We start from the raw sequence: 24,637 nt of genomic DNA on the forward strand, positions 1-24,637 counted from the left end.
GGCATATCCAGAATCCTATTGTCAAATAACTCATTATTAATAAAACTGGGTTTTTTTAGAGTACTTTCTTCTCACAAGCATTAGTGGCTTCCTTAAATTTTTCATTACCACAATGCAAGAAGTGTGCAAGAACAGATCTACTCTTTTCTAAAAGTACGTATAACGCACTTGCGAACTAGCACAGCAGTTACTTTCAGAACAAGGAAACAAAAGCAGAGAAACAAACAGGACACATACCTGAAAGTAATTCATCCTATTGGATAAAGTAACAACAAAGCCTGGGTCATTGGGGATGGTTTTATCACAGAAAATGACATCCACACGATGATAGAGGTCTCGGAAGTATTCTTTAGCTGTTGGTAGCTCACTGTTATCATTTTCTGGGTCATCCCTACAAGAGCAAACAAATGATAATACCGTTATATATCACATTGTTACATATACAAGCAGTTAGGGCTTTTGAAAACATGTTCTACAGTAAGTCAGCAACAGTTGAGAGATACAGAAGTAGTTTAGAAACCTTTTTAAAGATCCACCACTCGTACACAGTAGAACTAATACAGTCAGTAGTGACCCACACCTCAGAGTATTTCTGTGCAGTGCAAGGGCAAACACACTCGCACACTGTGCTCACTCATTTGGCAATCTGGCAATACTCTGAATCCAGTCGTTTCGCAGCAGCATTCTACCAGCAGTCGTCCCTCCCTCCCACCCTGGCACATTATTGTGCGTCTGTACTAATGCTGCCACAGCTTTCCATGTAGTCCTGTATTAATGGCTTTGCACAGAGGCCAGATGTACAATAGCAATCCTTGAACCACAGAAGCAAAACAGTCAGCACAGACGCTGGTTTGGGTCACTACTGACTGGTACCCCTATCTTCTCAGCAGAGAAATAGCACCAGGGTACAAGCTGTGCACTTACCCAGGAGTCAGCAGCCAGCCAAAGGTGCATAACACCAACTGGGTCAACAGGGAATGCGAGTTCCAAGGCATGACATGAGAAATACATTCATCTCACATAATCTGGGGTAAGAGTGCTGAAGATAGACTAGCTGGCTTCCACCCACTGTCAGCCCATGGAGAGAAACAGAGCAACACAGTTGGGTGTGACCATCAGGAGTGAGAGCATAGAAATGCTGATTTATAGCCCTGACAAGCTTAAGAAAGATCCCTTTAATGGATACAAGATGCAGGAGTTCTCCTGCCTTGGAGAAAACTCCAGTTGAAGCACCAGTACACCTATGAGTCGCATATGCTCAGGCAAATTGGGAGCACCTCATCACCGTAGACCAATAAGGAACTTACTGTGAGCATGAGTAAAAGAAAAAAAAAGGGAAAGCAGTTTAGTTTAGTTCTAGGCTGAAAGGAGCTCCAAGCCAAGAGCCTTGTACAGTGATAATGGTACTGAGCCTGAGATTTGAAATGCTGGAAGGCTATTCAGTGTCTAAGTTACAGTGGCTCCAAGTAAAAAGCTGCAGAACTCACGTGCATTGCTGAACCACACTCTTTGGTAATATTAAGACCTATTTCAGGTTATTAGTTTGCTAAACTAGGATGAAACTTTCTTTTCCTTAAATAATGTGGCATGTGATAATTAAAATACTACCAATATTTTTCATTTCCCCTTTGAATAAACAAATGAGAATATGTCTACTGTTGGAAAATTGTACTTTGCTCTTGTTAGAAATGCTAAGTTAAGGGAAGTTCTATTTGCAAAGTGAACCAGGTGATTTAATTGCAATGATAAGCTGGCCCCTTAAGATACATACTTCTGAAACACTATGATGTCACCATCCATGAGTTCATCAAGAGCTTTATCAAGAGATACATCATAGTCTTGAATCCTTTCTGTTAAATTGGGTTTAACTTCCTGCAATAAAGAACAAAAATTGTTGATCACAGAATCAGCAAAAGACAAAAATAAAGGTCACAATAGTGAAGACATAACCAGATAAGGTAACCTGAATCTTCTTTCAACTGAAACTAGTGGATCGAGATATATATGCAAACTAAATGTAATTTTAGCTAAGGTCCAGATACATCTAATTGCTATTGATAAAGCTGCCTGCTCATTTTTACCTTTGCAGTCTCACTCAAGTTACCTTAATTTTCAGAAGTATTTTACCATTCAGCGTTATCATGTTCGCACTGAAAACGTTCCAAAATTCAGAGATTAATTTTCTACTGATGCAGCTTCCAGGAAGCTTGAAGAACACTGATTATGCTCACTTATTTTATAAGTGCAGAACTTTTGTAGAGCAATTCACTTGTCTTTTTTTAAAAAAACAAAACCACAACATATTAAATATGCATATATTATAAAATATCTATATCCGTATTACGTATTTATACCTGTAGGTTGACCTCTTGGGATCAAAAGACCTGTCTAAACAAACCAGAATCAAACTGCAACCCTGACTTGCACAGAGTAGTAGTACCTGACAGTTCTGCTTTTTAGGATGGAAGTGTGCGTGCTCCCCTAGAACCACCAGAGAGAGCAGCACAACTACTAACAAAAATTGCAATTAAAAAAAAAAACAAAAACAAAAAAAACAATAAAAAAAATCCTCGTTCTTACTATAGCAAGGACTTTGCCTTGGCAAGATCTACATCTTCATCACTCAATAAACACAGCAGTTATAAAGATTTACTATTTCTGTATTTGGGCAGAAACATGTTAGCAGGCTGCAGTATTTTGTTTGCTGACTTCTAACTTAGGGAAGGAAGGAAGATGCAACATTTTCTCAACTCTGCTGTCTAAGGGGGGCACTGAAGATACAATGACCAATCACGTTAGCAGCATTAGCTCCTCTAACACTGCGACTCAGAGGATATGCACAGATTTAGCTCAGCAACGCTGCTTATGTAGGACTTCATATAGAGATTTTTTATTTTTAAAGCCTCACACCTTTAGCTCTTTAATTTTAAATCTGTTTTGAAGTTAAATATCTGCTGCTACTCTCTTGCAGCACCATAGACTTCAAAGCTACAGGTTACAGAGTGCTTATGATTTAGAAATTACAATTGTTATGAGCAACCTTTTCTTAACTGAATAAAGATTCTTTTTCTCTAGTTATAGCATGTAAAAGACAAAAATGTTACAAAAATTCTATCAATCCAAACCTCATAGAGGATAAGGTTAGTTTCTTGTGGAAATCCTGCTCTCTCACACATAACTGGAAGCAAGTCACCTATTGGAAAAGGAAAGGAATGTGAAATGCGTTGCACTTTAACTGCTAGTGAGACCTCATGCAAAAAGCAAATAACCTATTTTTCTACCCTGGATAAATAGTTTTTAAATGCCTAAGAAAGAGAGTCTTCCAGATTAAAGCTTCCCACACTGACATTCAACCCAGTGACAGACTTTAAGGTTTCCTTCCACTTCATCTGAACAACAATAAAATTATGTGCAAGGCCACCCAAGATCAGAGGATGAAGTAACACTGTTCCTTCCCCAGAGTAAAATTTTAATCTCTTTAAAAGAAAAAAAGAAATTAAGACAACTAAAATACAGAATTAGAAAGCATATACATAAGTCAACAAATTGAGACATTCAAAATGACGAATTGAAATATTTTTACTTAGTGGACATTTGCTGAATTCTTTAAATGGGCCCATATGAAAACCAAGGCTTATGCCCAACTCAGTCTGAGCAGCTGCTCTTATGCTACCACAGTGAAAAGTTACAGAAGAGTTATTTTAAAAGCTATTGCAGAAATACATTTCACAAAAAAACCCTTGAATAGAAGGAAAAAACCAAACTGGAGAGCAGTATCAAATCACAAAGCTTTACAGCAAGTCTGAAACATCTGTTTATGTTCAGCAACACCTGGCAAATACAGCAAACCTGTAACAAAAAATTAACTGACAGCCAACAGTGTATTAAGGCAACACTCTCAGCATCGCAGAAAGTTTCACTGACACAACACAGGGAAGAAAACTATCAGGTGCTGGGAGAAATCAGAATTTCTTTCGGTGGCCTGCCTTTTATTTCAGTGATAAAACTAATATTAAAAGAAAAAATATATACAATCTATTGTCTTCAAAAAGTTTGAATTATAACAATGAAACTGAATTTCAGAACTCACGTATTTTACAGGATATAGGTGTGTAGATATGTCCACAATAATTCAAACTTCGAGTCTTCGGATCATACATCTTCAGAAACAACATTACATCGTCTACAAATTAAGAAACAAGATTTAATTTTAAGTAAGGCTTATTTGAGTATATCAGGATGGCAGGGGGGAGATCACCTAGACGTTTTTCTTTAAACAGTAACAAAGGTGTGTCTTTGGTTTATTAATTTGATTAATGCCCTTAAAATATTCTTAAATGGTGAATTTTTATAGATCAACTATATATATGTACGTATATATATATATAAATTTGTTCAGTGATTCTAAAAACATGAAAAATGTGAAGTGTTTTACACTTGGAGAGAAATGAGGGGAAAAACTGCATGAGAAGAATCTAAATTCAGCACTGTCATTTAATGGGTACATCAGTGTCATCATTGAAAAAAGGAGCGCACAATGTTTTCTGAAATATACCCAAAATAAAGTATTTTTTATTTACTCAAGTTTTAGCATATATGCTTACGATCTTTATCAAACTTGGGTAATGTTGCTCCAGTAGCAGCCATCTCTGGATCTACTGTTTCCAAAAATATTGTCCATGGATTTTCATTGTCACTGAGCTCAATCATCTATGTAGAAAGATGTGGAAGAAGAAAAAAAGTCTCTGGAGAATATAATATAACCTGATACCTGCATTTTCATCAGATAAAAGAACTTTATGACATTCTATGAGTGGGAGAATGATGGTTTTGATTTGGGGTTTTTTTTTTTAGTTGCATTAATGACAGGAAGTTTATGAAGTTTATTAAGAGAAACAATGACAGATACAAAACCACCAAAAAAGTTTTAATGAAGCACAAATGATAGCTTTTATTTAAAATGGACCTATTTCTGTTTCATTTTAAAAATATACCTACAGCTTGCTTTATTATGCCAAGAAAATTACTTCATTTTAGAAGTAACTGGACAGTGAAACCAGTCACTGTTTTCTGTGGTATTTAGACACAATGTTTTACATTTTAAGCAACACATTTCATTAAATCCAGAGTTTTGCCCAAATAATGGAGGACTCAAAAAAGACATTTCTGTTTGAAATATACCATAAAAATCAGGATCATACTTTTTTTCATGGAAATAAAATCATGCACCACACTCCTCCCTCCTATCCAAATCAATCCACTAAATCTCAAGTCTTCTCAAGCATCAAACTTTACCAGATACAGGTTAGATTAAAACCTTGAAAAATCTGATGTCCCAAACTTACAGATTCTTAAGGAGAACTAAAAATCATGGGTGATATACAGAAATAATGTTCTCTATCGAATATTTACCGTTTTATTGCCATCTGCTTCATTATCTAACATTGCAGGTCTTTTTGTTCCATTACTTCTAGCTTGCATTGGCCATAATCTGATTTGATCCTGGGGAAATCCCTACAATAAACAAAAATTGTGACAGGAAACAAAAAAAAAAGGCTAAGATACTTTTATTAAGCCCAAATAGATCTTCTGTTTTAAAAGGTCTGAATTATGACTGCTGCCATTACCAGGAGAAGATAAAGACTATGAAGCAACCGGAATGTAATACAATAAATACATACAGACGTTTAGCTAGAGAAAACTTACCATTGTTTGAGAGAGATTTTGAACAAATTCTGTAAGAGTGGAGTTTTTTAGTACTTTGAAAACAGTGTATTTCACTTTTTCTTCATCATACATATCATTGCCTTGGTGACCACAGAACTGATCCTCTGCCACTATCTGAAAAGTCACATTTAAAGGTTACTATTCGTATTAACTCAGCTGCACAACGTAATACCTTTTTATGATGCTTAACTATGCAACAACACTGGCTCTCTGGACAGTGGCACACTGCTAACACTATTCGCGTTCTCACGAAGAAAATTCGCAAGTATACAGATTATAATGAAATTAAAAAATGGTGATTAAGAGTCAAGTCAGTGTAAGTAATTAAAATACACTAATTCTTACAAATTCCAAACAATTAAAAACCAGTTGCACTTAGATCCCAATCTTGGAAACATGGGCTCTATCTTGGCACTTAAAAAAAGGCTACATAATTATTTTAGTGGTGTAATGCAAGGAGGCTGGCCTAAAAGGTTTCCTGTGATCTCCCACAGCTCCCATGCATTCTTTGTTAACAGAAAGACAAACAGTGCAACTATGCCAGTCCCTCCACTGAAAACAGCTCTAGTGTAAATGCAGTGTAGAATAAGCTAAACTTCACCATCTCTACTTATGAGCACCAGAAAGAAGATGCAAGGAAACATGGAGGCAAATGGAAAACGGGTTCTATTTTCTTGTGCCAGATGGGCTCTGGAAAGAGCCATAAACAGGGTTCCTTAAGGCAATTCATAACAATCTAGTCCATCTGGCTTTTCCAAAAAGATAATTGCAAATATAAGCACTCTCCCCTTCTGCTTCTACTTGATGAGCTTCATTTGGCAGTAGTCCAGGCTTGCAGCCTATGGCTAGATACATTCTAATTTTAGAAAATAATTCCTGAAGGAGATGAAAGTGCGGTGGCAGGGCAGCCATTCAAAATAACCTGGTCCTTTTCCTTTCACCTGAACTTACTATTTCTACTTGCAAGCATGTAACTTCTAGAGAGAACAGAAATGTCTATAACATACAGTACTGTTTGTTTCATTAGGATTCGTTGCACATGTAAATATACTTACAAGCACTAAAATAATAATTTCACTTCAAACCACTACTTCCAAACACAAATTAAAAAAAAAAAAAAAGAAAATCAAGAGTTGTCTTGGATGGCTCAACACTCTGAATTTTAATGGTAAGGCAGTTGCAACTTGATCTGTTTCAAAAGCTGACCTGCACTTGCATATAGAGGTGAGCTTCCTGCCTCTCCTTCCTCTTCTGAGCTTCTATCCTTTTCTCTTCTTGTAGCCTTTCTACAAGTTGTTGAGGAATATCATGGTCCGTGACAGGCTGCAAAACTTCACCTACAAAGCAGATTTTGTGATGTCATTTCAAAATTTATGTCAAACACAGTTTTCTTTATACACACTTGAGTTTCCTCTGATTTGAAGTCAAAACCGGCTTTTTTCATCTTTTAATTAAAAACATGGTTTGATATCATCATGTTCTGGCAAAAGCAGCATTTCCTATCCCAAGCCAAAACGCACTACTTCCATGAAATGTGTATCATAGACTTCTGAATTAAATATTCATTTCAGGATTAAAAAAAATATATTGCCAACACTGAATTTTGATTTTAGTATACATATACCTACATATTCATAATAAATTGGATTTAGTTTCCATCACTGAAGTTAGTTCACTAATTCTTCCATCCTATAAAACAATCAAGGCTTAAGCACTTTGCAGATACACAGTCTTGCCTTACTGTGCTAGGACAAGACAACACTAGATTAGCACATACTTTACAAAAGTGAGAGAAAGGCTGGTTGATCCCATGGAATCTATAAATTCCAACTATTAACTAACAAAGTCCCTTTGTATAGGAAGACCATCAACAACTCAAAAGTAAAATATAGCCCTAAACCCCTGTATGTAAGTCTAACTTGTAACACACATAGAGTATACATACTTAATTTTGATTCCCTGATGTAAACCAACATGTACGCATTCGTACAGTGCCGTACAGATAAGTCATCATCATGACCTCCATAGTTGTGTTCAATCGCTTCTTCCTTTGTACATCTTGATACAACATCGTCATCAAATTTACACCACTAGGGAGAAAATTTTATATAAATATAATTTTACACACAAAAACATATTCTTGAATGATAAATTAATCCTATTTCTGGCATGCCTTCCAGCTCTTTGAAGTAACTAAAATTGCTCTTCAAGCAGCATCAGTTTAAAAAAAAAAAATCTACTTTGGTATAATTTGTGCTACCTGCTACTTGCACTCAGCCTAAGGAAGGCCATAAATACCAAACCTTTATTGAAATATTTGAACATTTTACAATGAATATCAAAAGCCCAGTAATTATTCAAAGAACTTTTTCTTAAGACCGTTACTCAAATATCTATTTGATATGAATCAGAAAATTGACCTTATTTGTTGTAAAATAAGATAAAAAGCAGTGATGCACAAGATATCTAGTAATTATTTGTACATTTAAAGTAATTTATAGCAGATTTTAAACTAAAACAATAAAGCCAAGTAAGAATGAAAGACAAATAGCAACAAATTCACAGCAAAATCTGACTTTACTTTTACTGTGAACAGTCATGTACACACAAAATCAGTCAACTCCAGGGAAGAGGCACCTGACCTATAAACGTCTGATCCAATCAAGTCACCTAAACCTGTAACAGTGGGACATGCAAAGATATTGAACTTCTGAGTCACGGAAACATTTGAAATGTTTGTATTTGCTTCAGCACAAAGTCAGCCTAAAAAAAATGCTGGATAAAATCTGATTGCAGTAGAACTTCAGCACGTATGCACACACAATTGAAGGGATTCCCTTAGTTCAAAGTCTTTTGCCAAAAGCCAATAGAAAAGATGAAGCTGCTCCTCTTTAGAAGGCAAGTGATTCTTTAATGCCTCCAAATGCAGGCTCCTCCCTAAAGAGCAAAAACTAGATGCGAGGGCTGCTGGTTTTTCTTTTTGTAAATACAAAGTAAGTTTCCCAAATACATTAGAATTGGTGTCAAATGAAAGAATATCAAACTAAGAACTACATGGAGAATTCAAATCCTTGTGTGATGAAGTAAGTGTGCCAGCAAGTTCTTCTATTAGGGAAGAAAAATTCCAAAGATTTGCCCATTATGAAAAGTGCAAGTATATATTTGCAAAACACAAATATGTTTAGGTGCTTTGCAATACTCACTTTGCCATCCCCCTTTGGATTTAAGTAAACAACGTAATGTCCGCCATGGTTATCTCCACTGTGTACTAGAACTGCATGAAGAATGTAATTTGCAGGATCTTTAGGATCTGTTTTTTGTAAAAATTCATCTAGTGGCAACTGTTCAGGAAACTCAAACCTAGTTTTGAAAAGAATTAAGACAGTTGTATTTGTAATTAAGACAGACACATGCTATTATGCAAGACATCAGTGCTTACTCAAGCAAGTTACAAAAATACAACAAATTACTGTTACAATGCCATTTCTATCCAGAATATACTGCATACAGTGGCAGATTTTATACTGGTTTAATATGAAATAAAAATAACCTTCATAAGCACCTCTGAGAAAGTATGCACTCAGTAACAAGGGTAAGAACACTAACTGAAATAGTGGTGGTTTGGATTCACTGTGTCAAGGGAAAAGCTCAAAACCTGTTATTTTCTAGTACACAAATACAGCTTTTCTAGCACAGGTACCACTGGACTGGAACATTATTTTGAAATGTCTTTCAGCTGCTGCAACCTCACCTTCTTGGTGAGACTGAAATTGTTGCAATACAGGTTTAGTTTACAACCAACAACATATCTCCTTGAGAAATTATCAGCCTCTTGTTACAGTGAGCGGGCATGGAAATAGATGGAGGGAAAGCAGAGGACTACTTATTCATCCTACTTACTCCTGTGGCAGTCTATGGGAACATACCAACTTTCCACACATGGCACAAAGCATGTTCCACAAAGTGTTAAAAGATGCATTCACTTGTTTCATATTCAAAACAACAGCTACAAATGACTAAGTATTCAATTTGTCATTCAGAACCTTAACATTCAATCAGTGCGCCTTTCGGGGACCTCCAACATGTGTGTGACTGCACAAACCTTCCCCTTGGGGTTGAATCAAAAATAGGCTTTTGGCAAACTATTTTTGACAAAATACATTCACAGGTCCAAATTCTACAATGAAAAAAACCCAACCAACCACACTTACCTGTCATTTATCTTGATGTTTTGGTCAGTCTGAGGATCATACATAAATCTCATGAGCTGTAGGTGTAATACTGGTGGCAATGTTAGGAACTTCACACCTTTCTCTGCCTCCTAGAAATTTTGAAAAAAAAAATGGAGGGTTGAAATGGCAAGATTTTTAGCAACTCAATATGCTTGTTTGCTGCAGACACTCTTCCTATGGACTTTCATTTTATAGGCTTGACAGCACAATGTGCACCAAAGAATGGTTCAAAAATTGAATCAAGGTTAACTTATCTTAACACTGCACCAACTTTCCCATGACCTACTCCAGCAACACTTAGTAGAACTCAGTTCATTTAAATTTAGGCCATTCATACAAGCACATGTAAACACCTCACTGCATTAAGAGCAAGTTACCTGCATAAATAAAATTAAAAGAGAATACAGAGGCAAGAACTCATTTTTGATCAATTAAGAATTTCATGTTCATTGTATCCGGCCAACAAATATTTGGCTACCATGCTGTACCTTCCTAAAAACAGCTAAAGAATATGTAGAACATTACTGGAGGCTGCAGAAGTAAGCTCTACAAAACCAAACTTTTTTATAAATTATTTCAGCTTCCTACAGTGAGTGCAGCTGAAAAGCTCAGAAACACATGCACACACATAAATGTTTAAAATTCCACAGGTTCATTTGGCGTTCTTGTTGATGATACAAAAATGACCTCTCTAAACTTAATTTTAGAGCTATGCTGCTTTTTTACTAGACACGTAGAAGAACAGACTACTGTCAAAGGAAGAACTTCGTTGTGAGATTAGTAGAGAAGTTAAACATTCTAGTCACTAAAACACTTAAAGGTATAAAAGTAAAACTCACTGCTAATTAGATTGTTTTAAAAACCAAGCTCCATTTTAAGAAACATAACAGCAATTAAGAGCTGTGTAAAAGTTTGTCTAAGGAAAAAAAAATCACCCAAATCAGTTGATACAACCTAAAATGGGTTTTGCAATGTTTTTTGGCTACCATAGCTTTGTATGGAAGGATAAGGACATAGAAATAAAATTTAAAATGAGATTTAAAAAAGAAAAATACCTGCAATCCATGTTCTCCGGCGTCATACTTGTTATCACCATCCAACTGTTCCACTGCAACGTAGTCAATGAAGGACTCAAAAACTAAATTAAAAGATTGGGGAATTGTAGGGAAGGAGGAAAAAAAAGTAAGTTTACTCTAGCCTGGGGGCTTAACATTGTATTAATCAAATAACATATTAAGACATGAGTGTTTCTGTTTGAATATTTCTGTCTGTCTTTAAGAAGAAAAAAAGTTGTGTATTGCTTAAGAATGTCAAGAAATTCACCAAACTGTAGGGACATACCTAAGATTATCAACAGACTTTGAAATCACATTGTTAGAATTGTCTGCCAAATCTCCTATTCTCACTTTGCAACTATTAAGTATCAAGCTAGATGATTCTGTTTGCTGGACTCTTACATGTCCTTTTTCACGTCTTGTATGCCAAGTACTGGGTAAAGTGATGATAAGGGACCACTGATATGCTGCTCCGATTAGTTCATTCTTTTTATTTGCTTATTACCGTGGTCAGGTCTAAATAAGAATCTATTTTCTCCAAGTTCATCTTCATATATAAATTATAATCTACTGTGACAACACTACTGTTACCACCATGGCATAGTGTGCACTTTTATGACACCAGGAAAACTCCTAAAATTCACAGTTCTATGAAAAGATATCAGTGAGAGAATTGGGGAGGAAGGAGCAGGGAAGGGAAATTGGTGAAGGAAAAGAAGGTAATGTAAGCAAAAACATTTTCTGCAGAAAATGTTTTCAATTAGGTGTCTTAAAGCAAGGATATTTCAAAGTGCTGAGCACCATCAGACCCATTGGAAATCAACAGGCACTAAAGATGTCCAACATGCTGAAGTATTTGACTGGGGCATATCACAATGTATCACTTACTATTTTTCTTTCCCTTTATACTTAGCTGGATGTCATAATAATCTTCTATTCGTTCAGATCGATAGTCTACGTGTTTGCATTGGATATAAGACTGTAAACAAAAACCAAAAACCACAGAATTTCAATGTATACAAGTAACAGAGTTAATTTAAATTATTTTAAAAAAATAATTAAATACATACCACCATCTTCCCCCTGAACAATTTAGGAATAGTCCCTTCTACGCATGTGCCTTTCATTTTGTTTTCCACATTATCAAGCAGCTGAAAGAAAAATTAAGTTTTTACATAGGATAAAACTGTAGGGTTTTAATTTATTCATCACACACAGATAACTACTTCACTGATTAAAGTCCAGGTCACTTGCATAAAAATGAAATGTTAGTCTATTCATACTGGCATCTCCTTTCTAGTCCTTTAAATCCTCCTCTTCGCCCTAAAAACTGCACTTCCCCCCAGAAACTACTCCAGCTACGTTCCTTTGAGTCTGGAAAACCTCACAAATGTAATGATGTGTTTGCATCTTCAAAACTGCATTTCTCTCCATGGCTATATAAGGACCACTAGCATATGTTCCATTTATTTTCAACCTTCCCTATCCTTTACAAATTCCTCACCCACAAAAGGTCACAATCAATCCCATTCTTAAAAAAGAGAAATAAAACAAGGCAAATACTCTGTGTCTTAGAGACCTAATTTAAATTAATCTGTGCCAGTATAGCTAGGATTGTTACTAAATTATATTATATATACACAATATCAAGAGACAACATTATGTGTCACAGATCAGTAAGAAACAGTAAAAACATACCACTCGACATAATTCCTGGACATCATGTTGCATGAAGCTGTCTAAAGTCTCCCACCTTTGTAAGGCAAATTAATACAAATTTACTATACTATGAAGAAAAGTTACAGTTCAAAAGACATTTTTGTGATTTCTTTGCAGATCAAGAATTTAATACATAGCAAGATGTAAAGACTCTAAGATTTAGTACTGGCTGATGCACAGGGGTTTTTTTAGTTCTGTAGCATTTACTTGGCAGGAAGAAGGGGCAGTAGACTTGTGGGACATTTCGGCAGCTGCTCTGTGCCCACCTGCCCTCTCTCTCTGTGGATCTGGGGACGGGGACTGGGAAGGCAGCCCAAGCCAGCCAAGGAGGCCAGGGCTAGGCTGTTGCTAGCAGAAGAATTCTTCCAGTCTACAACCTAGTCTCAGTTCACGTCAAAAAAACTCTTAAGAAAAGGCCTGGGAGCAATTCAGTGCTGTCAGAAAAGTTTCCGCGACACGCTTCCAGCTGCCTCTCTTCTGAGGGCCCTTCAGGTGCAGTCAAACAGCGTTCAGGGATTATTTCAGCACATGAAAGGAAGTAAATGGATTCATAGGAAATACTGGCTCCTTTGTGCTCATCTAAACAGTTAATCCTGGACGCACACTAACTCCAAGGAGGCGACCAGCTTCCTGAACTGTCCATGCGCAAACACACTCATGTGAAAGGAAGGGCGAGAGCAACAGTCTCTAAATGCCTCGTAGCCAACACGGTACACTGCAACAAGGGTATTCAGCACTACTGCCTTAAATAAAAAAGCACAAAGTGGTTTTGTTTCAGCATGAAATATTTTCTCCTATGAACTCTTTAACTTAAACTCAAGAATGCTTTTTAAGTTCTTTAAGTCTCTGACAACTCTTTTTGCAACAGTCACCACTCCTAACCGTACGAAATAAACTATGTTTACTGTAGGCTCTTGCTTCAGCATGAAGTTCAACCCTGGTCCTTGAGGCCACAAGCACAGGGGTGATCAGGAGCTATAGTAACTTTATCTTTCCCTCCCACTCTCTTCTCAGTGACTCACTGTCACACAGCAGCATGCTACTCCCAAAAGTGTGCCAAAACAACTGGGGGTGGGGTGGGATGGTGTCCACACTTAAACAAGCTGAATGAAGTGACCTGTTGGATAATTAAGAATGGAAAATAACCTCCTGACTCCCTAGGCTTTAAACACTAGTCTCAGCTTAAAGGACAAAACCAAAGAAAAAGGTTACATACTAATATTAGGGTAAAAAAGGGCTCCTTCAGACAATGGCAACACTTTCTATTGAAAGAAGCCAAACTTAGAAACTCACAAACCTGGTAAAAAGTTACACTCTACACAGCATATAGGTAGGTCTCACAAGGTCAGAAACCCCTCTCTGATTTAATGGCCGGGGGAAGACCAAATCTTCAAACACATTCAAAAATTTCTTCCCAAGAATGAAGGCAGGCATGAACACATTTCTAAAACCTTGCTCTCAGATGCAAACTTAAGCATCTGCAACCCCCTCAGGAAAGGTCTCTTCATGCTACTAGAGATGACACAGTTGGGATCTTAACTCAAGATGAAATATTTACAATACCAGTAAGTCTTTCCAGTGTAACAGGACAGCAGGAGCACTGATAAACTAAATATACAGTGTGCTAGTAGGAAGAGAGTATGACCAGACAAACATACAACACTGAGGTTACCAATTTAACTTTAAAATTTCCCCAGAAAGTGAAAAGGAAAGGTTACCAAGATGCAAGATTACAAAGAGTCTCATCAGGACAGAGCACTACTACAAGCTTTAGCAAAAGATGCGCGATGGACACTAGTACAGCTATGTGAAAAAGACGATACAAACTTCCTAACCTGTTTTTAAATTAAAAAATGCTTGTCAATATTACTACAAAAGACTAGTCTACAAATAGAGTGTGACAAAGTAATGAGAAATACAATCTTTTAGAGCAGTTTTTGATAAAAACCTACTCCATGCTTACATGACACGCAAAGAGAAGGCTTGTGAAGGTTATACTAGTCTTAATCTTCTGTCCTAACTTATGCTCAACTGAAACATCAAGCTAGTGTGGAGACACCCTCCCCCCCCCCCCCCCCCCAAAAAAAAAACAAACCAACAAACAAACAAACAAAAAAAAACCCCAAAAACCAACCACCCTCAAAGCAGCTATATTGTATAATTCTATGGCTAGATTTAAAATTACACCCTGTAACACCATCTCACAAGAAATACCACTAGACTGGTAAAAATACCAGACGGTGAACTGGATACTGGGCAAAAATGAAAATAAAAAGCAAGGCTTTTTGTAGATGTTTTATGGAGGGAAAGAGGGTGCTAGAATGAGGAAAATGCAAAGAGTTACTTTGTGTGTGTGCTCTGACACCTTTACTTCATGCAACAGATACTCCTCAAGCTTTAAATCATGAAACAGAATACAGCATTAAATGCTTCTACATTGTGCATAGGCAAAAACATGTGCATCTTTGGTATGACATAAGAAAATGTTACAACAGTCATCAAAGCAGAACTAACAATATGGAAATGGAAATTACTGCTATTTCTCTAAATTTAAAACAGATTTAAATTTTTAGAAAGACATTAGCAATACATGAACTGCAATGTTTCAACAACATATTTTGTCCCAAATTTTACTCAAGCATTTGCATCACACAATTTTAAGGTAACAGGTAAATTATAACCCTACTACTAACATCTGTGTCTGACCATGTACCACTGCCCTCCCCCCAAAAATGTGACTTTTAGATCAGCTGCCTTTAGTACTGACTATAAATAAAAACCTATCCAAGTAAACTGAGAAAAGTTAGCAGTTAACATAATACTATATTAACACTTCTCTGTACCTCTCTAAAACTAGCCCGATTTAAATAAAACCTTTTTAAAGAAAAGCTTTATGAATAGCCCAATAAATAGTCCAAATTTCTGAAACTTACCCAAAAGATTTTGTTAACTTTTTAGTTCCAACTGGTTTGTCACTATGTTGTAGCTCATAAAACACTCTTTGCAATGCTAAAGGAACACTTTTGGATGAATCATCTCCTTCTGTGGGCATCATGTACACAGCCTGAAAAAGCATTTAGTTCAATTAGTATCTAAGGAAAAGTTTATTGCTCATATTGTTTAAGGCATTCTTTCCTCTTCAGCGACTTCCTTCATATAACTCCATTTAATCATCGCTCCAAACGAGTCTGAAAAAAATCTCATAGGGTAGTGTAAAAACATTCATTGTCTGGAATAACTCTTCTTAAGTACAGTGGTTAGAAAGATGTGAACAACAGATTCCATTCATGGTTATTTTACCTAAACAGTTTCCGTATTCCACCCTAGAAAAGTAAATGCACTAAAGCATTTAACACCTTCAAACAACTTATCACGCCTGGTATGTCTACACAATCATCACAGCAGGACCAGATATATTAATCAATACTAATGGCTTTTGAAAATAACTTCAGTTTTGTGCTGTAGCTTGGCTACCTGTCAATATTGTCACCTATAGTGGAAAAATAACAACCACCACCCCCACAAAAAAACCCAACAACAACAAACCCCAACCCCCCCAAAACCAAAAAAAAACCAAAAACAACAACAAAAAACCAACCACCGCCCCCCCCCCCCAAAACCGAAACCAAAACCAACCACATGAAACCATAAAGGGCAACAAGTGAACAAAACCAGAAACGGTCCACATGGAGAAGTATGTCAGAGGAAGCTTTGAGATTCCCTGATGGTTCACTCCTACTTAACATTATCGCTGTCCAGCAAATAAACAGCTTAACAATTCAATTCACTGATTATACTGATCTGGGAAGGATTGAGAACAAAGAAATTACACAAATAGATCAAACAGGGATTAGAAGAGTTCCATAGGCACTGAAATGAGATTTACTTTTTAAAAAGTGTACACCAATATATCCAGGGAAAAGCAACAACAAAGAAAAGGTATTTACAGGGAGATGCTCATTTAGAAAGCATGAATGTAAAAAGAAAATATAGTCAACTCTGGAAGGAGATTAGGTAGCAACACATGAAAAAATAAAGACTCCAATATTAAGCAGCATATAAGAAAATAACCTGTTAAGAAACAGAAAAATTGCCACCTAAATTTTTGCCTCTGAAACAACAGGGAATGATACATTTCTGTGAGCGAAGTGCTGAACTGGATCTCAGTAGTTCTCACAGTTTCTGCACCAGCCTAGATTTCAGAGGTGTCCAGCACCTCTAAGATATCCTTCAGTTCCCTATATACAGAGCAAGGTTAGTACTTCCAGTACATAGCTGAATTGTTGGGGAAACAAATTCATTGTTATATGAAAGCTCGGTGCAGAGGTGATGGGAACCAGATGAGACAGACATTAGATAAAGACAAAGCTGATACAAAAAAAACCACAAAGGAATGACAAAAAAGAAAGGAAGAAAGAAAAAAGGCCAAAAAATGTGTTAAGAAGTTGGCAGGCCAGTTTCCTAATCCAATTCTGAGTATCCACAAAATTTTTCAAAAGTACAGCAACATAAATACTCAGAAGAATAACCTAATAAGACACTATCAGCAGAATAGCTACAGTAATAACATGAAATAAAAGAAATTATTTTACTGAAATATCAAAGTTTCATAAAGAAAGCAAATTCCTTATATTCAGACAGAAAAACACTGGTTAATTATGCAACTGTAAAGCAATATGATAGTTCACGTGACTTTATCTTTTAAATGTTAATTTCCAAAACTTAACAGTAAACAGAGATGATCTAAAGGAGAATCATGACTGAACACTAGTAACAGACTCTAAATTGTACGTTTCTACTTAGTTGCAAGCTACACTGTTAATAGTAGTACTTGTCCATATAAAAGGGAAAACATGAATAGAAATTAGCTGAAATTTATCATCAACTTTTTGTTGAAGGACAGCCAACAGAACTCTTACTTCGTTAGAGTAATTTTAAGAACAGCACAGACCCACCCTAATAGCAACAAAGGTCTTCCTTCGCTCTGCTTTAATTTTGAAATTTGCTTAAACTGCTTTTTAACATTTCATAAATTGAAGAAAACAGCATCTTCAATTTTGTCATCAGCAACAAGTTTCAGCTGTTGAAACTCAATAATCCTTCATGCCATATTTTTGCTAATCCATCAGGCTAACTACCTGGCTAGCCTGGAAAAATTAAGAGAAACAAAAATAGTATTTTCTCATGTACTTGCACCAGCAACTTTTCTAATGAGCTAAGAACTGCTTTAACAGTTTATAGTGATATAGTGTGGAAGAGAACTCTGTAGGTTCTGAACTCATGTTCTTTCTCATGGAGGTGCCAAGTTCAGAGCTGAGTCCAGTTGCTCAGGGTCATATCCAGTTGAGTTCTGATCCCACCACCTCTCCACACATCCTACTGTAAAGCTGGACCACCCTGACTGAAAATTCCCTCCCTAAGATCAGAACATACAATTTAAAAAAAAAAAATCTAATAAGCGAATAAAGAAAATTAATTTCAATTGCTTCTTTATTTTTATTATGCAAACGCAGAGTTACAGTTAACCATGCTGATCTGGGCAAACTCCAATTCAAATATGAATAGCTAAAATTATACCTTTGATTTTACAAAGAAATTTTATTTTTTGCTTTAAAATATGAACTTCAAAAACAAGGAAGCATCTTGCAGAGTTAACCTCTCCCTGCCCCTGGTTTATGAACCCTTTAATGAGCTGGTCTTCACTGGCTAAAAGTAGAAACAGGAAATAGTTGAATGACCAAGTCTCAAATCTTCCAAATCTCTATTATCAGCCCCTATTCATTGTTTTTAACATCTTATAAATGCTTTTAAAAAACCAAATATATAGTAAGTTACTTGCTATAGTTAAAGAAATAGATATAAGATATGAAAATCAAGTAATGAAGAAATTCAAATATAGCCAGTGCTGATATATTTTCATAAAATAAATATTAAAATGCTAAATATTCCTCATAACAAACCAAGATGATCCTGCAGGTAGGCAACAAGTCAATCTAGTGGTTGACTCTTCCATCAAAAAGGTATAAATGGGAATTCAGAATACCTTGATAATTAATCAAAATCAGATCCTCTGCATTTAGTTCCTATTTGGTTTCCTCATATACCATCTGGACAATTAATTCCTTTCCTGTATCTCTCAAGTAATATTAAAATAATCATTTATAATTGCTACATTCCAGCTGCCATTGAATAAAATCACCAGTTCTATTTCTTCTGAAATTCTAAATGTGTTACTACAAACTAAACATTTAACACATAGCCTTTCTTTGGTTCTTCATTCTGTTTGTATATATAAGTAGTATCAAAGCCCATTTCTCAAAGCTTAAGTGTTTCTCCAAGCTATACCAAACCATTTTTCAAACACACCCCCTACAAACCTTTATTTTGGTGCCTTACGCTCCCAAACTCTGAAAGCTTAACCTCAAGACCAAGGAGTGAGGCACTTTGATCCATTTGAAAACAGCAGAATCTCTGATTTAACATCTGAGAAGTTCCCTCAGGAAATGAACACAAAAGAGTGACAAGGACATGTATAAGCAATGGCTGTAAGCAACAGACACAGAGATATGAGAAAAATTTTAGATATTTACGTGGTAAAAGAATGCTACAGATAAGCATGAACATGCTGCTCAAAGTTAAGACAATTACTTGAAGAAGAGAAGAAAACACTGTGTATGAAATTCCAAGGTAAGGTAAAATATATTGGATAACTTGAGGAGAGTCAGATCAGGGAGAAATGTACTGGACCAGTATTTATGATTTTATATAAACATTCTGCAACGTTCTCATGAATTGTAGGGAATTTTTCAAGGGAACCAGCAAAGAGTTTTAAAATGGACTGGATGCAGCCACAAGTACTGACTGGCTGGAGGTGCTAATGACAGACATCGGAAGACTGGTGCAACACGGTCCAAGATCAAACCTGCACCCATTTGATAAGTTACCACTGTCCCTCGCCTAGGTGGACTATATTTAAGCATGTGTTTACCAGTCACAGACAAATAAAGATATGCTCTGAAGAGAATTTCCTTTGCCTTATTCCCCACCCCTGAAGCCACCTTGTTGCTAATAAAGGGAGGTCTCATTTCAAACACCCAAGAACCTCCCATCTGTTGTCTGGAAACAGAGCAAAGAAGAAAGGACCTCTCCATCAATCCTCACCCACGCTTCCCCAGAGTCTGACTTTCCAAAGGTACGTGCTTGCCTTTGCTATTTTTCATTGCCTTCCCAGCTCTACTCCTGACAGCAACTTCTCTGTTAACAAAGCTCTAAATAACAGCAGTAGAAATCATTATTTCTTCTACGTAAGGAGGATTAACAGAAATAATGGAATTGGTCATAAGCAAACTGAGAATGCTACACATTTTATTTTACTTGGTTTTAAGAGGAACAAGTTTGCTCAAAGTGGAAACAAAAATGTTGTCGAAATTAATTTTTTTTTTCAGACAAGACAACTGCCGCCTCTTTCTTATCTGCAATAATGGCAAATGAGTATTAAAACTGTCTAAAACTACCACTGTAGTCTGTTCTGTTTGTAGGAGCACTGAAAACCCAAAGAATGAGTGAAGAATTGGGCATTTCAGCTGACGTCCAGGAACAGTTCTATAAAAGAAGCTGCAGTTACCAGCTAGTAAATCAAGCTTTCTCATACGGACACTATGCAGATATTAACACTCCCTAAAAGCTGATATTTATTTGAGGGCTGGGGGAGAAGTGCAGGGGAATGCCTGAAAAGATTAGTTCAGTTGAAACAAATCTGTATCACAAAAAGAATTTCTTCCTCACAGAACAAGATTACTTCATGGTACATATTGATTTACTGACTACAAGACAGTCTTGAAAAGAACTACTCAATTGGATTAGATGTAGCTATTATAAAAACACATTTTTCTTTCAAGAGCAAAGTGAAGTTGTCCAAAAACATAAAATGCACAAACATTATGAGTGCTGAGCAAAAAGAAGAGGCATTATAATGAATGATAAACCAAATGAGAAAATTATACCTCCTGTAAAAAAGAAACAGGTGGATCATGTAAAACAAGTCAAGTATTTATTGCTTGTACATGGCATTGGTAAGATTTCAGTTACAGTCTACTGGAGTTTGATGTGCTATTTTTTGCAACGCTTCAGAGTAAGCAGCACATTGCAAAAGAGAAAAAAGAAATCCCAACTGGGACACTTACAAGGCCACAGTGATATAAATAATGATAAGATGGTGGAAAATCTAAGACAGTCGTAAGTAGGTGCATTAAAAAGGGAAACTTTGGAGAAAAGAAAGCTTAATGGAAATATAACAATTAGTATACACAAGAGAAAGCGTAAGTCAGAACAGTTCATTTTCACTAAGAGAGATACAAAAAGCATAGGAATGCTCAAAAGGATGAATTAGGATCAATAGGATACTCCAATAAACTAAATCGTGCTGAGTTACATTTTTTTCCCAAGTATATCCCCTCTTCCAGATAGCCACCTCCAATATCAAGTCATTGTTTATGTTTTGATCCCATTAAGGCTACTGCACTATTTTAAAATGATACATTATCTAATATGTTTCATCCTGGGTTTGGATGAGATTATTTATTAAGCTGATATTTAAAGCAGTTCTTCCTTCCAGCAAAGAAAAAGCATCTACAGTAAATAAGAAAACACATGAATGAAGCAAATATAAAATTAAGTTGTTTAAAATACTGAAATTATAACATTTTACATCACTACAAAGATGCTAACCATAATAACAGAAAATTCAGCTGCATAATACAAATTAAAAGAAGAACAAATAAACTACAAAGGTTGTACATGTTTATCTTTTGACATTGTTTATGGGCTGAGAAGTCATAATTGACTTCTCTATTTCAACCGTTCCAAGAAAGGGAAATTACTTCCATCTCTCATCTGCAAGATGTAAAGTCATCCTTCTCTCCCCCCACCCTCCCAACAATTCACAGCAACATTAACACATAATACAGTCTTAAGAAACCCCCCTTAAGCTCACGTCTTCACCAGGTACTCTATCTACTTTCACAAAAAAACAAAAGCTTATGTTCAACATACTATAAAAGGAAGCTTCCTGCACTCAGCCTCAAGTAAGATGTCCATCACCACATAAGTCACCACTTCTCTAAAAGGATGGAGGCAAAAGGAACATACAGCTCTGTTTTGAAGCATTTATAAATATAACATATTGGATATTTCAATTAGCAACCTCATTTTCTTTCACATATTAATTACCTTTCGTAGCTGATTTGTGAAAAATAAAGTCTGTAACAAACTGTTCATGTAACAAGTTGCTCCCTGGTTCTTTAAGCCAACATATCCTGTGTGCTTCTTCGAATCCCACCTAGAAAATAGTTAGTGGATAAAAACAAGATAGTTCTGTATTAACTATAATAAAAAGTATTTGTTCTAAGGTAACGCTGCTGGTAGATATCAGCCACTCTTCATTGTTACTTAAGGTTCAAAAAAACTACACTTCACTATTGCCTGGCAGTAACAACAGTCTTTGTAATTAAGCGCTTCATGATTTTTGTTAAGTTTTCTTTTTAAAGATGTTCTATAAGGCAGGAAAAAAAAAAATGTATTGTGAAAGCGTACTGGAACCCATAGCTGTACTTTTAGGGCAAGTTGGCATTTCAGTACAACCACTTTGTTTACAAGTGACATGAAGTAGAATGACTCAGAAGAGGCAGTTTTAAAACAACTGTAAGCCAAGGCAAGCTAGATAGAGCCACCTGACTGTGTCTGAAACCCTCATCAGCTGTAAGACCAGAAATGTTGAGGCTAGATTTGCAGACGTGTTAAATCACAAATCAATTCATACAGAAGCTGAAGTTCCACAACATTATGCTGATTAATGCAAATGGAAATTTAACCTATAGAAAAATCTGTATGTGACTAATGAAAAATATTGCCATGTGAGAATTCATCAATTTAAGGTGACAAAGTGAGAATGTCTAATGAGAGCTACTAATGTTAATAACACACAATACTTGAACAATCTCAAGCAACAAAAATATTAGACTTAATTAAACAAAGATACTTACGCCACTCCATGTGGAGCATCTGCTTGAACATAGACTTCAAAAGTAACTTTGTCCTCTTCTATAAAGCCTTTTTCAGGATCAGTAACTTCCTGTAAAATAGGAGTGACACACAACCATAAGAACTCCAGTTTGCAACATGACTGTAGCAAAGCATCCAGTTAGACATCGCTTTTTAATTTCCAAGCCTAAGCTATCAATAATAATAAAGAAAAACTGAAGGATACCAACAAAGCTGTTTTTCAGCTTAATATTCTTTTGTAATGTCTCAATACAGGAAACTTGTTCCTGGCTATTAAAACTTTGCAGTACCATTTCAATTTTCTGTAGATGAGAGTTGGCAATCAAAGGCTCTGCTTCAGAATGACACTGACTACCACACAGTGAAAGCAAAAAAAAAAGCATTCAGATATGCAGAAAATATTAATGAGGGAATATTTAAATCACAACATAAGTAAAAGCAATCTACAATAATTAAGTACAGGAATTTATAAGAAATTGAAAAAGAACCTACAGCAATGAGAGAAAAAATAATAGTTTGGGGGAAAAACCCTTTTCTATAGGTATATCAGTATTCAGGAGTGCAAGTTCAATACCGGTCCTTATCTAGTAATAGATTAATACATGTTCAATTACTTACACTCCAGGCCATGAAGTTGGAAAAGCCCCAGTCATTTTCCTTATGAAAAAACAAGTGACTAATACGACGACTGAATGATTTTTCATCATCCTTGTAGTTTATTATCTTGAGAACTGCTTGTGCATGACAAGACCATGACCTATAAATACAAAAGAAACATTTTAAACTCATTCAAAACCAAGCTTTTTATAGTCATTAAAACAGGGTTTTTTTGTTAGGGATTTTTGGTACATTACTTTCACATATAGGAATTTTTTTCCCCCTTACTAGATGTTAAGATTTGGTTAATTGTTATTGAGGACACGAATCCCTGGAGCTTTCACATTATTAATGTGAAGCTGGAATGGAGATTTTCTTAGGGCAACAGCGTGGTTAAGAAAGTACTGTCAGGCAATTGCAGGTAACAGTGGTTTAAGAAGGTAACTGCTCTCCGAGGTGAGCTACTTCTGATCTACTTCAATGCAGATGGATAGGCCATCTCAAAGTAGTCTTGGTGTTTGCAGAGTGTGATAACTCAGCCTTTGGCTAGCAAAAGGAGGAGGTTCTACCCTCCCTCCCACAGATACACTCCCCAACACTCTAATTTTCTCAGCAGCACTTCTTTATGACCGTTCTTGTTCAAATTCATCCCACTTGTGCAAGACGATCAGACTGAATATCAGTTCAGACAAGGTCTTGTCACTGCCTCATGCAGTGGTATTATTGCTTGCTTAGCTCCACCAGCTGCAACTTGGTTGATACTTTTAAAGATCACATTACCCTTTTTCTGTGACTACTTGCATGTGAACCACTTCTCCTGTGACTAGTTAATACACTTACAACCTCCTTCACCTTCTGCACTAAGCACTCACCTTTTAGATTACAAAAATAACAGAAAAGAACAACTTATTATTGAGTGAACTGCAAGTTGTGTGAGATTTGATGCAAGAATGGAGTTACCCTATTGGAAAGGATACCTATGAGCGGTCTACACTCTAACTGGATAAGCTGCAGTAATGCCCCAGAAATCTGTATTTATCTTTTCCATTTTCTGTATTATTTACAAAAGTGGTCAAAGATAGCTGATTTTGATTTGCATGCAGGACTCCAAGAACATGTACATGTTTACATCCCACTCGATGAGTGATGAACTCCATTTAAGGAGATGACTACACCTCATATACACTGCTCTGCCTCAGTTGCTAGCAGTTACCTGCTCACATGCTTTACAGGGCAGGATTTATAGCT

General features: G+C 36.1%; 1 protein-coding gene across 1 annotated transcript in view; it reads right to left on the minus strand.

Annotated features, from left to right (window-relative positions):
* Positions 1–24,637, minus strand: part of USP7 (ubiquitin specific peptidase 7) — a 77,234-nt gene that overhangs the window by 13,585 nt on the left and 39,012 nt on the right. The window contains exons 4-22 of the mRNA XM_049835568.1: positions 23,411–23,549; positions 22,774–22,862; positions 21,962–22,070; positions 15,667–15,797; positions 12,713–12,767; positions 12,085–12,165; positions 11,903–11,993; positions 11,015–11,097; positions 9,939–10,048; positions 8,931–9,087; positions 7,673–7,817; positions 6,934–7,064; positions 5,707–5,841; positions 5,413–5,514; positions 4,605–4,710; positions 4,091–4,183; positions 3,126–3,193; positions 1,772–1,872; positions 238–391 (exon numbers count right to left, since the gene is read on the minus strand). Of these exons, the coding sequence (XP_049691525.1) occupies positions 238–391; positions 1,772–1,872; positions 3,126–3,193; positions 4,091–4,183; positions 4,605–4,710; positions 5,413–5,514; positions 5,707–5,841; positions 6,934–7,064; positions 7,673–7,817; positions 8,931–9,087; positions 9,939–10,048; positions 11,015–11,097; positions 11,903–11,993; positions 12,085–12,165; positions 12,713–12,767; positions 15,667–15,797; positions 21,962–22,070; positions 22,774–22,862; positions 23,411–23,549 (2,080 nt within the window). The remainder of the gene's footprint in view (positions 1–237; positions 392–1,771; positions 1,873–3,125; positions 3,194–4,090; positions 4,184–4,604; positions 4,711–5,412; positions 5,515–5,706; positions 5,842–6,933; positions 7,065–7,672; positions 7,818–8,930; positions 9,088–9,938; positions 10,049–11,014; positions 11,098–11,902; positions 11,994–12,084; positions 12,166–12,712; positions 12,768–15,666; positions 15,798–21,961; positions 22,071–22,773; positions 22,863–23,410; positions 23,550–24,637) is intronic.

The sequence above is a fragment of the Accipiter gentilis genome, chromosome 33, assembly GCF_929443795.1.
Source record: "Accipiter gentilis chromosome 33, bAccGen1.1, whole genome shotgun sequence".
Lineage (NCBI taxonomy): Eukaryota > Metazoa > Chordata > Aves > Accipitriformes > Accipitridae > Astur > Astur gentilis.